The 18518-nt window shown below is 27.4% G+C and overlaps 2 protein-coding genes across 4 annotated transcripts in view; both read left to right on the top strand.

The window, feature by feature from the left end:
- The window catches only part of LOC122499063, a 693598-nt gene that overhangs the window by 164767 nt on the left and 510313 nt on the right, over positions 1–18518 (top strand). The window lies entirely within an intron of this gene.
- LOC122499062 overlaps positions 1–18518 on the top strand; it is a 59929-nt gene that overhangs the window by 31269 nt on the left and 10142 nt on the right. The window contains exon 2 of the mRNA XM_043607130.1: positions 12275–12447. Coding sequence (XP_043463065.1) covers positions 12275–12447 — 173 coding nt within the window. The remainder of the gene's footprint in view (positions 1–12274; positions 12448–18518) is intronic.

The following is an 18518-nucleotide window of genomic DNA, read 5'->3' as shown; positions in this document are numbered from 1 at the left end:
GTAGACACAAGGGAAAGAGTAAAAATTGGAGAGGAGTTGGGAGAAGAATTTTGGTTGGGAAGAGGACTTAGGCAGGGATGCCCATTGAGCCCAATATTGTTCAACCTGCTAATAGCAGACGTAGAAGAGAGGTTGTCAAAGAGGGGAAAAGGGGGAGTAATATTGGGAAATGGTAGGGTATTCTCGCTAGCCTACGCGGATGATATGGTGTTAATGGCAGATGATGAGAGAGGAATGAAATTAATGTTGAATGAATTTGAGAAGTATGTTAGAGATAAAGACTTATGTATAAATGTGGGAAAGACGAAAGTGATGAGGTTTAGAAAGAGAAGAAAGTGTGAGAAAGAAGTATGGAAGTTGAATGGAAGTAGCATAGATGAAGTGAATGAGTTTTGTTATCTCGGATACTGGCTGCAGTTTAACGGGAAACAAGGTTTGAATGCGGAAAGAAGAGTGGAAAAGGCAGGAAAGATTATGGGAAAAGTGTGGAGCATAGGTATGAGGAGATTTAAGAATGATTGGAGAAGAAGAGTGTGGATGTTTGATATGCTAGTGTGGTCAGTCTTAGGGTATGGAGTGGAAATTTGGGGTTGGAAAGAAGTCAGCAGTATGGAAAGTATGCATGAGAGATATTTAAGATGGACAATGGGGTTAAATCGAAGCTGTCCGGGGTACATGCTAAGAGAGGAAGTTGAGAGAGAGAAAATGGTAGTAAGGCAGAGAAAAAGAGCGATTGGTTTAGAGAGAAAGTTTGCGGAGGGGAAGGGAAGTGGGCTAGCGAGAAGATGTTGGGAACTTATTAAAAGGGAGGAGGGAAAGGGAGGGAAAAGTATGACTATCTGGGAAAAGGAAAGATGGGGAGCATTGGGAGAGATAGGAGAGAGGGAGGAAAGCGTTGAGAAAATAATTGGGAAGTGGAATAAGAAGGACAGGGAAAATAGATGGAAAAAGATTAGAGAGTCCAGATATAATAGGTGGTACAAAATGGTCAAGGAAGAAGGGTTGCCGAAATATTTAGTGAAAATAAGGGATGAAAGGAAAAGGAATAGAGTGTTAAGGTTCAGAATGGGAGAGGGAATGAATGAGTGTAAGTATTGGATGAGTGAGGATGAAAGATTGTGTAGAGTGTGTAAATTTGAAATTGAGGACTGGGAGCATGTGTTGGATAGATGTGGAAGAGAGGAAGGATATGAGGAAAGAAGTATAAGTGAACGGGTATGTATGGTGTTAAGTGGAAATGGGGAGGGAGAGAAATGGATGAAAGAAATAGAAAAAACTAGAGCGAGGGTGGGAACGTAGAAATAATTCTTAGTTTTATAATTGACGAAGCCAAATTGGGCACAAAGAAGCTGGAAACGGAAACCCAGGCACTTGGCAGATAGATTTAGTTTTTATATTAGGTTAAGGTTAAAATGTTAGAATTGTAAGTTATCTTTAAGGTTTTTTTTTTGTATTGGAAGTTTTGCCTCGAACCCTGCGGCTTGTGCAGGGAGAGAGTAATAAATAAAAAAAAAAAAAAAATAATAACATTATTTAGAGGATTTCAATTATTTTTAATACAATTTTAAATATATTCCTCGAAAAATGTAATTATTTTCAAAATTTTTTTGCAAGAATTCAATTACATTTCACAAATAATGATGAAATTGTTCGCTGAAATTCAAATATTTTCAAAATCCACTATTTTAATAAAATTTCTGAAAAAAATTCAATTATTTAAAAAAATTGTAATAAAAATTTGTTGCAAGAATTCAATTATTCTCCTAAATAATAAAATTCTTCACAGGATTTCAATTATTTTTAATCCAATTTTAAGTAAATTCTTCGAAAAATGTAATTATTTTCAAAAATTATATTAAAATTCTTCAAAAGAATTCAATATTATTTTAAATACAATTTTAAGTAAAATGTTCGAAAAATATAATTATTTTCGAAAATATTATTAAAATTATTCGAAATAATTCAATTAACAATTATTTTTAATAATTTATGCAAAAGTTCCTTGAGAATTTTCAAATTTATTTGTTTACAACTCAATTTTACGAAATTTCGATTACTAGGGAATTCTTCAATTAAATATATTATATTAGAAAATAAAAACTTTAAATAATTTTTAAAAAATCAATGAAACTTTTTCAAAAAAATTAATTCTACAAAATTGTTAGTTAAAAGTATAAAAAATTCATAGATTCAAAGGTTTTAATTTGAAACTATTTTAAAATTCAATTATTTTTCAAAATTCACGCTAAAATACTTTTAATATTCATTTACCTATCATCTAAAATTTTTAACTGAAATTCATTTGTAAATCAATTTTTATTAGAAAATTCTAAGAGAATTCAATTACAATATAAATAGAAAAAAAATAATTTATTGAATAATTAAATGTTTCTTAAATATGAATTTTCATTGAGAATGTTATGAACATAATTGAATTTTTTCTACGATTCTAAATAAAATTTTCAAGCATTATTACATTTTTCGAGGATTTTGATTAAAATTCTAAAATAATTGAAATTCTATAATGAGTTTTATTATTCATAAAATAATTGTCTGGTATTTTTTATCTTTTCGTTAATTTTGACGAATTTAACTTGCAATTGTAAGTTAAATTCGTCAAAATTAACGAAAAGATAAAAAGTACTGGACAAGTAAAAAAAGTAAAGATAAAATTAAAGACTATTTCTATTTAAATAATAAATTTCTTAAATTGAAATTTTTCGATTGAAGAATTTCTTTTTAGAATCAAAATTCATTTTCATTTCAAGATAAAAAAAAGAAAAGTAAAACTAAATTGCAAAGAAAAAACGAATAAAATAACTTTTAGTATATTTTTATGGTTAAAAATAAATTTTATTAAATTTTTACAAATTTCTAACCATTTTTACATATTTTGAATGCTAATAAATTTTATTATTTCCGAAGTAAATTTTGTTAATGTTTTTAGTGAAATTAAGTAAAGTTTTTAAATTTTACTATATACGAAATAAATTTTAGAGAAATAAATTTTTATTATTATTATTATTATTATTATTAATATTATTATTATTATCATTATTATTATTATAACAATAGAAATAATTATAGTAATTATAATAAAACTAAGAGTCTAATAATAATAATAAAAATAGTAAGTACTAATGAGAATAATAATAATAATGAAAGTTTCTCGGAATGATATAGCCTTACAGCTGTGATTTTTCTTTGAAAAATTGTTTAATTTTTCAAAGAAATATGATATATATGATGAAGTAATTTTTGTCCAATAATTAGAAAATGGTACATTTCTGGCATTGATGTGAGGTTATATGTTGGTGCGTGTGCACGCGACCAACTTTTGCTAGTATAGCTATATAGACGATTGCTTTCTCGTTTCCTACTACTGTCAGTTTATCTCCCGACAAATTGATTCTCAGGACGGCTTCGGAAGCTTCTGTCGTTATTAAGACTATTTTCATTTTTTCTTCTTAAAAAAAAAAAAAAAAAGAAATCGTCCTCAACTTTTATACTGGTTTTGTATAATCCTGAGTGACGATTACAGCAATAATCTCTTTGCGTTGAAAGAAGCCCAGAAATAAATGAACTGAAAATAATCATGATTATATGTCAGATATTAAATTTATAAATATAAATATATACATATACATGTGAATAAACGAGTTGTCCTATAAAATAATCCAATGTCTGCGAGATTTTTTTTACTGAAAATTAAATTCTCAAAGGAAAAACAAAAATTGATAAAAATTTTATTTTCGAATTTTTGTAAGAAAATTTCAGACGTCTAGTTAATATGATGTTATCGGTAGAATTTAATTTGAATTTTCGATGATAATTATTCGTTTTAATGTTTTTTTGTAATTTTATCTTTATGTGTTTGTTGATTATTTTTGTTTATTTATAGCTGTTTGGATTTATATTGACACCGGAGAAAAGGAAGAAATTATCATTTACTTTATACTTTTCTAGTAAAACCTGAATATTGTCTAGAGATTCAACGTATTTTTTATATAGTCCTAAAGTTTTGCACGTTCAAATGAACGTTTATTTCAATTTTCGAAAATTCTAAGTGGAATTTGAATTCTTTTACTTTTATTGCAATCAGTAATTTATGAAAATATTTTTAATAAAAAACATTTCGTTCATTTGAAAGTTCAAAACTTGTGGATAATTTTTTTTAACAATTTTTCCTGTTTCCGAATGCGAGTAAATTTTATACTATTTATGATAAGTTTCATATAATTTCACTGAAAATTTACTTCAGAAATAATAAAATTAAAAAATTTAATTTAATTTTACCAAAATTGACTTCGAAAATGTTACAATTAAAAAATTTGAAATAATTTCACCGAAATGTAATTTGAAACAATTAAATTTACTTTAGAAATAATGAAAATTTTTAAATTTAACTTTATTTTACAAAAATTTACTTCGGACGTAGTCAAATTTTAATTTATTTCTCTAAAATTTATTTCGTATATAGTAAAATTTAAAAACTTTACTTAATTTCACTAAAAAACATTAACAAAATTTACTTCGGAAATAATAAAATTTATTAGCATTCAAAATAAGTAAAAATGGTTAGAAATTTGTAAAAATTTAATAAAATTTATTTTTAACCATAAAAATATACTAAAAGTTATTTTATTCGTTTTTTCTTTGCAATTTAGTTTTACTTTTCTTTTTTTATCTTGAAATGAAAATGAATTTTGATTCTAAAAAGAAATTCTTCAATCGAAAAATTTCAATATAAGAAATTTCTTATTTAAATAGAAATAGTCTTTAAGTTTATCTTTACTTTTTTTACTTGTCTAGTATTTTTTATCTTTTCGTTAATTTTGACGAATTTAACTTACAATAAAGTATTTTTTATCTTTTCGTTAATTTTGCCGAATTTAACTTACAATAAAGTTAAATTCGTCAAAATTAACGAAAAGATAAAAAATACCAGACAATTATTTTCATGAATAATAAAAGTCATTATAGAATTTTAATTATTTTACAATTTTAATCAAAATCCTCGAAAAATGTAATTATGCTTGAAAATTTTATTTAGTATCGTAGAAAAAATTCAATTATGTTCATAACATTCTCAATGAAAATTCATATTTAAGAAACATTTAATTATTCAATAAATTATTTATTTTTGTATTTAAATAATAATTTAATTCTCGTAGAATTTTCTAATAAAAATTGATTTAAAAATGAATTTCAGTTGAAAATTTTAGATGATAGGTAATTGAATATTAAAAGTATTATAGCGTGAATTTTTAAAAATAATTAAATTTTGAAATAGTTTCAAATTAAAATCTTTGAATATATGAATTTTTATACTTTTAACTTTTAATTCTACCGAATTGTTATTCGGTAGAAATAATTTTTTTGAAAAAGTTTAATTCATTTTTTAAAAATTATTTTAAGTTTTCATTTTCTAATATAATATATTTAATTGAAGAATTCCCGAGTAATCGAAATTTCGTAAAATTGAGTTGTAAACAAATGAATTTGAAAATTCTCAAGGAACTTTTGCATAAATTATTAAAAATAATTGATAATTGAATTCTTTCGAAAAATTTTAATAATATTTTCGAAAATAATTATATTTTTCGAAGATTTTACTTAAAATTGTATTTAAAATAATTGAATTCTTTTGAAGAATTTTATTATAATTTTTGAAAATAATTACATTTCTCGAAGAATTTACTTAAAATTGGATTAAAAATAATTGAAATCCTGTGAAGAATTTTATTATTTAGGAGAATAATTGAATTCTTGCAACAAATTTTTATTACAATTTTTTTAAATAATTGAATTTTTTTCAGAAATTTTATTAAAATAGTGGATTTTGAAAATATTTTAATTTCAGCGAAGAATTTCATCATTATTTGTGAAGTGTAATTGAATTCTTGCAAAAAATTTTTGAAAATAATTACATTTTTCGAGGAATATATTTAAAATTGTATTGAAAATAATTGAAATCCTCTAAATAATGTTATTATTTATGAAAATAATTGAATTCATGTGAACAATTTTATTATGTACTTGTAAAAATAATTGAATTCTTGCAAAAAAATTATATTAAAACTTTTGTAAATAATTTAATTTTGTTTGAAAAATTTTATCGATATTTAAATTATTATAACTTATTGAATTTCATAAAGGTTTGATTTTAAAATTTTTGGAAAATCTTAATTCCTATGGAGTAATAATGATTAAATTAACTACAATAATTTGAATGTTCTTTCATTCATTCACTTTTTCTGTCTCTCTCGTCAAAATTAACGAAAAGATAAAAGAAAAGTAAAAAAAAAGTAAAGATAAACCAGACTATTTCTTTTTAAATAAAAAATTTCTTATATTCTTGAAATGTAAAACGAATTTAATAAATTAAAATCCTTTATAAAGAGATTTTTCAACTTTGCGCGTGCAAGAAACCATAAATTATATGCATATTAGTGAACGTATACATATTAATTTACGGGAAACCAGGTACAACGGACAATTTTAATTAACACGGTTGCTGTCAAACATTACTGAATATTTTAATAGGAAAAATTGCGATTATCGCGCATGTACCTTTTTCTTTCTCTCTCTCTCTCTCTTTCTCTTTCTTTTTTTCTCTCTCTTTTTTTATCCTAAAGCAAATCGGCAATAAAGCAAGTGAAAATGAGCAACCTTCGTCGCATCCGTGAATTATCGGGATAAAGATCGAAATTCAAGATGAGTGAAGCCGGTTTCACCTGTAATATTAAATTAAAATAAAATATCGACGGTAATTTTCCTTAAGTTCTTGATCGACATACACACACGTTTATATAATATGTATATCGATTTTGATCTTTAGTTTTTATATTGAGATTAATCTCGTTTATATATATGCTTTCGAGAATATTATATACTGATGTCTGTATTTTTTTCTCTTTCCTTTTTTTTTTAAGATGTGCTTTCTAGAAATAGGGAGTTATTATAGAAAGGAGAAAATTACACAGATTTGTATAAATTTTATTATATGTATTTTTCAAAGTGGTAAATGCCTCGCGTTTATATAATATCTACCTCCGTGTAATATATATATATATATGAAAAATATTCTTTACGAAATGCAGTTTTTTCGGAAAACAAAATTCTTGACGGGAAATATTTTTATTTTCGAATTTCGTTATTGGAATTTACGAAAAAATGAATTTTTCACTCTTTTGGGTTTAAAAAAGAGACGAACATTCGATTCTAGGGAATAACATTAATTTTTAAACCTAGGCTAGAGCCTAGGTTTAATTAATTAATGTTATTCCCTAGAATCGAATGTCATTTTCTTCCCTAGGGTCTAAATGGTCCATTTTCCTCCCTTGGATATCGAAAAGTATTCTTCGCTTTTGAAATCAGTTATTTTATTCTTATATAGTTAAGGAGTAAAATCCCTAGGAGTGTAAAGTCCATAGGTTAGAAAAATCCATTTTACACTGTGGTGAAAAACTTTCTTGATAATTAATTACAGAAAAGTGATTATCATTGATCTTTATTAAATAAAATAAATGGTAGTTCCAGTTTAAAGCAAAAGAAAGAAAGAGTGTAGAATAATTGAAAGAAAATATGAAGACATAAATTATAAATATAAGAACCCTGGTTATATATATTTAAACGCTTGGGAAGTAAGACATAAAAGTTCTTTTCCAAAGGTGTTTAATTTTGTTCAAGACTCTTCAGGTCTATATCTGTTAAATTATTGAAGGCATTTCTGTTGGATGTTTTTGACGCAAATAAGAAAATATAACGTCTTTTCATTTGAGGATTTGCATGCACATTCCTTTTTTACTCTTCCTTTTGCCCCACGAGGAATTACTGGCGAACAATAAATACCGATATAAACGCACAGTTCGCATGTATAAACACCCGTGGGGATGATTTCGAGAAGAAATTCAATTTCGTCAAGTAGGATTAAAAGGAACAGTCAAGTGTATTATACCTGAAGGAATCTGGTTTACAGTCCTGTTTTTTTATGGAGCTGTTCGTTTTAAAAGACGAGAGAGAGCAGAGCTTTCTTCTTCTTCTTCTTCCTTTCAAAAGAGAACTGCTCGCTTCGATTCCCCGGCGGCAATATCGCGCGCGTCCAAGTCAAAGTGTAATAGATTGATTCTTCCTTTCAGTGGAATTCACCTGTGTGATTCCGGGAATATGATCCAATTGTAAATTTTGCCGATGCAAAAGGATTAAAATTTATATATTTATATTCCTTAAGGATTTATCATGCGATGTTTATAATGCTCGAGGCGGGAAAAATCATCATTGGAAGTTCAGGCATTAATTTACGTAATTAGATGCGATTTATCCTGCGAGTACGCCCCTGAATCACACCGAGACTTTATGAATGTGTTTGTGAATGTGTGTTGTGTATAGTATAGTTGTAACCGAGACGCGGATGAATATCGATCGAGACTCTCATTATTGATAATCTATAATCCATAATAAGCAGCTAACCGCAGCGGACAGTGGCAGCTTGAAGGATTATCTCACCTTGTAACACCTTAGGAAATCACGACACACTGTGACTGGGTTAGTTTACAGCTGCGATCATCCTTTACTTTATATTTCATCCAATGTCTTCGATATTTATTTTTTTTATTTATTTTAATTTAATAAATACGTTTATGCGAATTTTTTTTTACCAAGACATTTCTTTTCCTTGGGGAATATTTTTGACACTTTTTAAATTTGAAAATTACTGTATTAATTTGCTCCAGAGAGAAAGGAACAAGTTACTTTAGGAGTTACTTTAGGAAAAATCAAGGGAAAAATTTTGGTTATAGAAAAAAGTTTAAACAATCTGTAGAAAAAATCATGGAAACAAAGAAGCTAAAAAACTATTTTTACTCTAGGATGTGTTGTCTATTGGATAGCGTTCTCAACTTATTGTGATTTATTATCTAGGGTTCGAATCTTGGGAATATTTGATTTTTTTTATATCCAATAGTTGAAAACAGTTTATGTTTTAAAAAATGGTATTACCAAGAAACTACATATAATTGCAAACATTTCCAAATAATTGTTTCTAGTTTTTAGTATTTTCAAATTTGTAATCTATTTTTAATGGTACAAATTGTTGCATTTGGGTTAGAAATTGTTTTAGTTTATATTTGTTGAAGTTTATTATATTTCCAATTTATTGCAGTTACAATTTATTGTAGCTCCAATTTATTTTTGTTCCAATTTAATGTAGCTGCAATATGCTGTTGTTTCAATTTATTGTACAATGCATCTAATTTATTGTAGATCCAATTATTGTATCTCCAATTTATTTGTAGTTTCAATTTATTGCAGTATTAATTTATTATCGATGATAATTCAAATTTATGGCAATTCCAGTTATCGATAAATTCAATTAAGCTCAATTGTAAGTAGCTTCAATTGTCAGCAGTTCTTCTTAATAATAGTTATAGTAGGTCCAGTTTGTTATTAAGTAATTTTGGGTGGTTTTCCAATTTAATAACATTTTTTTGGTGATAAAGGTAACAATTACTAGTAGTTATAGTTAGTAAAACACTACAGATTATATTTCCACTTGTTTTCAGAACCAAATTGATAATAGTTTCAACATTTAGTATAGTTCCAGTTGATGGTAGTAAACAATTTGTCTGAGACTAATATTATAACTATAATAATCTTCGTATTTCATTTTTTCCACACTTTGAAGTTAGTTTTTGTGTATGCATTTGTTTTCTTTTTCTTTCTTTAAAAAATATTGTTTGACAGATCTAAAAAATGCAGGTATTTTTTCATGATTTATAATAAAACAATATTTGAAATTAGAAAATATTAATATTTCATGTTTTATAATAATTAAAGATGACCGAGTGTTAAAATAATTGTTTTTTATTATACTGCGAATAATACTGAATAAAACCAAAGAAAATATTTCACGCGCAAGACAAATATTAAAATAACAAAAAAAAAACACATTGTCATAAAATTGTTTCTCTTAGACAAAAGCAAGAACTGGAAGTTATTCTTCGACACTTCATATTCCGCTACTATATAATATTTGTTATAGTTTTCATGTATATATAATTTTTTACATGAAACTATTTACAATCTCATAAACAATGTTATAACGACTATCTGTAAAAATTATATGAATTATTTTAATAAGATTTCTACTTTTTTTTACGATTTTTAGCCGTTTTTAAGAAAAATAAACATTTTCATGGTCGTTGCGAAGTACTGATTGCTCATTCCTGGTTTATTAGCTATTATTATAATTTATAAAATTGCACGCATGCAACAAAAAGTGAAGGGATACCAATAACTTTATATTTATATGCAGTGATTTTCTTTCTCTCTGCAAAAAAAAGAGCGAATAACAAAAAAAAAACACTGAATCTCGCGCCTCTATTGATTTCTAAAAGTAACAATCAAAAATTTATTATTCTCAATAACAGAAATATAACACAATTTTTGATTATAAAAACTCGGCTTATTTCATCTTCGAGATTTTATTTTCATAGTTTATGTTATCATTTCTTTTTTTTATCCCTTTTATATATAAATCTTCTTTTGTTTCGGTATATATAGAAATCATGAAATCCTTATTAGAAAAAGATATAAATCATAAAATTCCCTTCTTCTTTATCGAAAGATATAAAAGTTCACTCCCTTAATGTAATATATATATATATAAATAAATATGAATAAGTTATGAGACATATATTTCTTTCTTGTATATACTTTATACAATAGAGAAGCGAATCGACAATTTCTAAATCACCCACATTGTTCAAGATATCTGCATAAAATTTTCCCTCGTACTGATAAGGATAATTCTTGTATATATCTATGTAGAGAATATATTTTCTCATCTTTAGATAGAAAGAGAGAGAGAGAGAGAGAGAGAGAGAGAGAGAGAGAGAGAGAGAGAGAGAGAGAGAGAGAGAGAGAGAGAGAGAGAGAAAGATCAATCATAATTCTTGGGTCTTTTATTCAATTCCACAAGTCGCTATTAGCATACATATGAGTCCAAAACAATCGAGAGGACAGATTTCCGTCTCGGATAAGACAAGAGAAGAATGTGAATTGTTGTCATAAAATCATGAAATTCCATGTTTATTCAATATATCGGAACAAAGTTGGACGCGGTTTTCTTCTTATCGGGCGCAGAAGGGTCAGGGGCGGACTGTGAGCGCGAGCTTGCCGCCGTTCTCGAATGGTGGAGGGGGAGAGATTCACCGGGAGGGACGGCTAATTTCATCGTGATAAAAGGAGGACCAGTGAATATATGCTCCTCCCGCTTTTATATATACAACTATACATTTTGCCTCGAGGCATACATATAAAGAAAAAAGAATGAAGAGAGAAAAAAAATTATTAATCTCCTTGAACAATGACCAGACTGTATATGATATAAACAAAATTCACTTCAACATTCATGTAATCAAACTATACTGATTTATTTTAATATTTTTAGATTTCTATACGAAAAACAATTTAGTTTTGCATGTTTGTGAAAATAATAATTGCATGTTTATGCTTTTTTTTCTCTCTCCTTATTATTAGAAAATGCTTCTATCTGTTTTTAATATCTTCAAGTTATTTTTGATTGATTATAAATGTATGAAACAAATTTATGCGTAATGGAGGAAAAATAAGTTGATCGAAGTTATGAATAAGAAACAATTTTTTTTGGGGAAAAAATATGAAACTTTTTGAGAGAGTGTTTAAAAAAAAAATAGGCCTCGGATTGTAACAGAATTTTTATAGAGTTTAATTTTTATTCAATAAAATTTTTATTCATTCGAATTTCTATTTGATCGAAATTTTATTCAATCGAATTTTTTCCACTTTTATTGGTTACTTTAAATTCTAGTGAAACGATCTTTTTTTTGCTCCTTAAAATTGATCCGAGGCCTAGAAAGATAATAATGGAATAATAATGAAAAAATATAGTTTGTAAAACTTTAAGTATAATTTTCTTCCAACTGTAAATTTTTTCTGATTTGGAAAGATTGTGAACATTTTCTGGAAATTCTATATCTGAATTCCAAGACAGAAGATTAATTTTCATTCCAATTCCTTTATTCGATTTTTTACAGATTTTGCAGATTGAAATTTTGCCTGAATTGGAAATTCATCATTCAGTTGGAAACAAGATTGAATTTCAGATTTCGATTAAAATTGTTATTGGAATTCGAGGAGAATTTTAGGAATACTTTACAGTTTGGGGGAAAATTTTACCAAAATAAATTTTTGAATAGTAATGAGTATAAATTAGAAAAAAAATTACTTTCAGGTTGCGATGGAGAATCAGACGAAGGTGGAAGCAAGCGTAGAAGAAGCAGGACAAATTTCAATAGTTGGCAATTGGAGGAACTGGAACGAGCTTTCCTCTCGAGCCATTATCCCGATGTATTTATGCGGGAGGCGTTGGCTGTGAGACTCGAACTAAAGGAGAGCCGCGTTGCAGTAAGTATTAAAATAGTTAATTGGAAATTTTTTATTTTCTTTAGAAAAGAAATACTTTTCTAAAACAAATTTAATGATTCTCATCATAATTTTATGAAAATGCGATTTTAAAGAAAAATTTTAAAGATTTCTCATACATACTAATTTAAATAATTTTCTAAATACTACAAAAAATTGCAAGTTTCCCTTAAGTTTTTGCTTCAGTATTGCAAGGAAAGATTGCTGCAAGCTTACTAAAAAAACGTTGCAAGCTTTCCGAAAGTTTTTGCCTCAATATTGCTTTGTAACATTAGCAACATTGTCAAGCAATATTGACACAATGTTGTTCTCAAATATTATGCTATTTAGAATTAATCGAAAAAATTTCACCTTCACTAAAAGGTAAATTTTGATACGTTTTTGTCTCAGTTTGATATCCTTAAGAAAACTGTGATATGATCGAGATTACATATAATTGAGTCTCTCGACTATTTGTTATCAGCAAGAAAAAAATTTCATAAAGTGGGTAACAAATATGAGGAACGAATTGAATTGAGATTAGTTTCTTTGTAGATATTTCTTTTAATGTGTTTCGCGTATCAGAAAAGGGTGCATAAAGAATTTTGTGGGGAGATGATTTTCAAAGATTACTTGGCAAGATAGGCGCGAATATTTGAATTGAGTTTAGATTTAACTTGATGTGAGGGTTGATTCTCGACAGACGTTTAGGGAGTATTGGGATATTCGACCTTTTGACTTGGAAAGATCTCGCCAGTAACTCTTACCCTCTTTTTGTTTCTCTCTCTCTCTCTCTCCTTTACTCTCTTTCTCTGGTTTTTGGTCCCCTCTCTTGGGGGTAGTTAGTCCATCTGCTAGAGCTGTGGTTGCTCTCTTGCTCTCTCCTCTCTTACATCTTTTGGAAAATACGCGTTCAAATGCATATGGGGTGCGAAAGCCAATGGGGAATTAGAATTCCTAGTATCTTATCTTATCTCTAATGACATCCACTTGTCACGTTTTCTTTTCAGAATACAAAACACAATTAATTGTTGTAGCACATCACATTAGTTTCTGTTATTGTGGTCTATTTTTGTATACGTATGTGTGTGTGTAGATTTATGCTATGTGTTAACGTTTGTGATGACGGATTAAACTTTGATTCAAATATTTGTAGTAGTTACAAAATAATTTAGCTTCATAAACTTAATAGTTACTGCTAATAGTTGAATTTTTATGTATTAATAAAAAATTAACCAATTAGTGTTAATTTCAGTTGTTAATTGTTACAATTAGTAGCAGTACTAGATGATAACAGTTTTAGTTTATTATAGCTCTAATTGTCTGTATTTTTGACTCTAGTGACAACTTAAAATGATAACAATTCTTGTTATTACTAGTTCAAGTTAATTGTACCTCCATTTGTTAGTACACTGGAGCTTCACTTCTTTTCAGTCTCACTTATTTGTAGTTGCACTTATTTTCATAATTTTCTTCTTCTTCTTAAATGACTTGAGGCTTAGCCAACTGTCAGAACAAACACTTAGAAGAATGAGAATTAAGAATCAAAAATGTCCATGAAATTGGTTAATGTGAACAAAAAAAAAATGGCGTCAAACGCAATTCGGTAAACTATATAAATCTATGGCGGTTGATGAACACGTGTTGGGAGGTAAAGATGTGAATTAAATATTTATACTATTGCAAATATGAATTTAAGTTAAAAAAAGTTAGTTTAGAATCATCTCCTCCGAATACTTGAAGTTAGACACTTTAAAAATACAAATAAGTCAAAATTAGAGAACTATAGACATTGTGAGGTAAATCCTTGAATTGATGCTTGAGAACTGTACTTGGGAACGGTCAAAACCGAACCCACAATTTCCAGTCTCACTTATTTTCAGTTAAAAGGTTCTCCGTGCGTTCTCATTGGTTGATGTTAAAAAATCCACCAATCAAATCAACTCGAATATTACGTTTCAGAGTGAAAATAAGTGCGACTCTGCCTTTCAGTTTGTTTGGACTTGCGGTGAAAATAAGTGAAGCTCTAGTGTAATATACAAATTTTTGTTTTTAATATTAGGAGCTATTAGTGTCAATACCAGTTGATTAAAGTTTTAGCTTACTATAGCCCCAGTTGTTAGAAGCACCAGTCGAAGAGAAATCCAGTTATCAGTAGTTCCATTTCGTGGCAACTAAGCAGAACAACTATACTATCAAGATGATGATAATATCCAGACCATTCATTACAGCTCTAGTTGATATAGTAGCTTCAGTTAATACCACCAGCTAGTAACAATTCCAGTTTATTAATAGTTTCAAGTAGTGATGATTCCAGTTGTTAATAGTTCTAATTAGAGTCAATACAAGATAATGATAACTATAGTTTATTATATGTCCATAGTTGGAGATAGCTTCCGTTGTTAGTAGATTTCATTACTATCAACTACAGATGGTGGTTATTCCAGTCTGGCCTGATTTCAGTAACTAATTTGTGTAACAACTGGATTGTTACTTCAGTTGTTAGCAGTACCAATTCTTGTTTTTAATAGAAGCTATTAAAAATATCAGTTGGCAATACCAAATGATGACAGTTTTAGTTCACTTGAACTATACCAGTTATTAGTAGTATACATATCAGAGCAATTCCAGTTGTTAATATAGTTTCAATTAGTGACAATATTAGATGATAGTATACTTTCAGTTTACTACTATACACACTGAAAGAGATGATTACGGTATGTTAGGAATTTGGTTATGTTTATGAATTTCTGTCAAGTTGGGCTGTTTCTATTCCAGCAATACTATATAGGTAATATAACCTAAATTATGCCTGTACCTTCTATATTTTTCTTTCAGTGCAGTTGTTGGTAGTAATAAATTGTTAGTTCTTAGATGCAATTCCAGTTGTTAATAGTTTCAATTAGTGACAATATTAGTTGATACCAGTCTCAGTTCTCTACTGCTCCAGTTTTTAGTTGTAGTACGAATTTTGTAGCAATTCTTGTTTTTAATAGATCCAATTAGTCATAAAACTGCTGACATGACAGATGATGCTTTCAGTAAATAATAGTTCAAGTGTATTGTTTAAACTGATAGTAGTTTGGGTAACTATAAATAATTACAGTTTGTTATTTATGGTTCAATTTTATTGTATCATTAGTTGTATCACAGTTTTTGCAATCTGAATTAAGCTCCTTGACATTTAGTAGTGAAACAGGGTTTATTGTTTTCATTACTTAATTGTTGGGTTTTGAATATAAGTAAAACACGTGATTGTATTTTAACAATTAATTTATTCAGTTAAATGCAGGATTAAATATATATAGAGAACAGACAAAGTTTATACGATAAAAACGAACGTTGTTACTCTGTTAACTGTTCATTGCCGACATTAATGTAACACTTATTAATGATTCACTAACTACAATTTATCATTATAACTTTACAATTTATCATTGCTTCAGTTGATGGTATAGCTCAAGTTGTTAGCAGTGCCGTTTAGTGTCATTTTCAGTTGATGATAGTAACAATTTATTGTAGCTCCTATATAGCTATAATTATTAAGCTACTAACATTTGATAGTTAGCTTAATATTTTCAGTTCTCAATTTGATATCCTTAGAAAAACTGTGTTTGCAGCAGGGTTTGTTTCAGTTGTAAGTGGTTCTAGTTAGTACTTCCAGTTTCTAACTAAATTTGCCTCGTTACGTATAACTTAACTAAAAATATGCAAATTCAAAATCGACTTCAAGATGCCGATTACATAAGACTTTAAGAAAATCCTCCTTGAAGCATCTCGATGACGAGATATGGACGTTGGAAAAATTGAGAAGTGAAGAGAGGGAGGATATGAAAAGGGTGGCTGTCAATTTCACGGCCGGTCGGACAAACGCTTTTATGCGGGCACCCTCCCGTTACATACGTCTGCTCTCTATAATTCTATATAGTCATCCATAGGATATTTATATTTATGCGCTTAGACACGCTTCGAGAAGCATATGTGGTGTGTGCGCGCGCGCATCTCCTACGCAAATCCGCAGATAATTTATCTAACCATTTGGCCCTTACAAGAAATCAGAGACATTTACCAAAAAAAAAACCCTTTTTTTTCTTCTTCTACTTCTCCATTGTACTTTCCCCCGCAAACAAACGAAAGAATAAGAGATTTCGATGATAATTTTCTCAAAACCTGATGTGTGACGTTGAACAATATCTTTTAGGACACGTGGGGATATGTCCTTGTTCTCTGGTTTGTGCGAAGATTAGATAGGAAATTAAGAGATTTGTCGGAGGGACTGTGAGCAGACGGTGAACTTTGAATTTGTGTGAATGTGTGTGTGTGTGTGCGCGGTGGCCTTTTTGGGTGAGTTGAGAATACGATCCAACCTCTCGTGTTGCTAAACAAGGGGTGTAAACTTTGCTTTCAGCCCGATTCTCAACACTTTCCACGAAAGGAACCAAGAATTGGGAGGGGGAAGGGAAGAAGGAGGAGGGTGATAATATTGGTGGATTAAGCTTTATTTCCCTCTAATTTTCGTGGAATGCACTTTTTCAGTTTACTTTGTTGCACCTTTCGTATTGTTAGGAATTTAATGAAACCTGTATTATTACTCAATTATCTTTCGCTTTGCGAAGTTTTTTTTTAACTTCTTTTTTTCTATTTACTTATGAAAAATAAATGTTTTTATCGAATAAACAAATTAAATTCTTGTATTTTATCTTTTTTATTTATATTTCATATTATTATTATTGCTTTTTTTATTCTAAGTGGCATAGCATAACTACACGCGCGCGTGAATTTTTCATTACCATTGTTACTATAAAAGATTTTCTTTTTGAATGTAAGATATTTTTTATTAAATAATTCGGTAATAAGTTTAATTCTTTAAAATTCAATTATTTTCCTAATTTTTAATTAGAATTCTTCAAAAATACGATTATATTTCAAAATAATTTTTAAAAGTAAACAAATAAAATTCATTAAAATGTAAAATTTATTTCAATGAAATTTGACAAAATTTTCAATTGTTTTAATTTTTTAAAATTATTTTTGGAAATACAATTTTTTTTTAAATTTTAATTACATTTTTTAAGGGCATTTGAACCATTATGTCATCATATGCCCTTAAGAAACAAAGTTTTTCGGAATTTTTAAATTAATTTATTCAAAACTTTAACACTTTTTGTTAAACAAAAATTTAAATGTTATTCATATTTATTTTTCCACAGAAATTAAAATTTTAAATAATTTCAATGAAAAACCTTTTGAAATTTAATTATTTAATTCTTTCATTTTTGAATAAAATTATTCAAAACTTTAAGAATTTTTAAAGAAAAATAATGTAATTAATAATTTTTTAAAATAAAAATTTTAATATTTTTATACTTTTGCTTCCCTTAAATTTTCAAAGAATTTAATTTTAAAAATCTTTTAAAATTTAATTAATTCCCAGAATTCCTGTTATAACGCTTTCAATATTCAATTATTTTCTAAGATATCTTCAAATATATCTTCAAAAAATTTTAATTAAATACTAGTTTTCAAAAACCTTATTTTTTCAGATTTTTCCGAATTAAATCTTTCAAATTTCAATAATTTTTGTAAAATAAATATTTAATTACTTATTGCTTTTTATTTGCTTAAAATTTCAAAATACTTTCAATGTAAAATCATTTTAAAAATTTTTTATGGAAATTTGAACTGTACCAAAGTCTTCTAAAATTCAATTATTTTTTAGAATTTTTGAATAATATTATGAAAAACTTTGAATTTTCAAGGAAGCTAACAAATTAATAATTTTTTTATTTTTAAATATTAGGTATTATACTTTTACAATAATTAGAATTTCAAAGATTTCAATTGAAAACCTTTTTGAAATTTAATTGTTTCTAAAGAATCCAACTTTAACACTTCTAATTATTTTCTAAAGTTTTAACTAAATTTCCTTTTTAAAATCAATTCTTATCAGAATTCAACTACGATAATTTAATTATTTAAATAAAAACATATTTACAAATTTTATATTAAAAATTTTTATTTAATACTTATTTTTTTCATACTTTGTTTCATATTTCTACTTCACATTTTTTATT

Source organism: Leptopilina heterotoma, unplaced genomic scaffold (genome assembly GCF_015476425.1).
Source record: "Leptopilina heterotoma isolate Lh14 unplaced genomic scaffold, ASM1547642v1 Lhet_164, whole genome shotgun sequence".
Taxonomy (NCBI): domain Eukaryota; kingdom Metazoa; phylum Arthropoda; class Insecta; order Hymenoptera; family Figitidae; genus Leptopilina; species Leptopilina heterotoma.
This window is presented reverse-complemented; position numbering and strand designations above follow the sequence as displayed.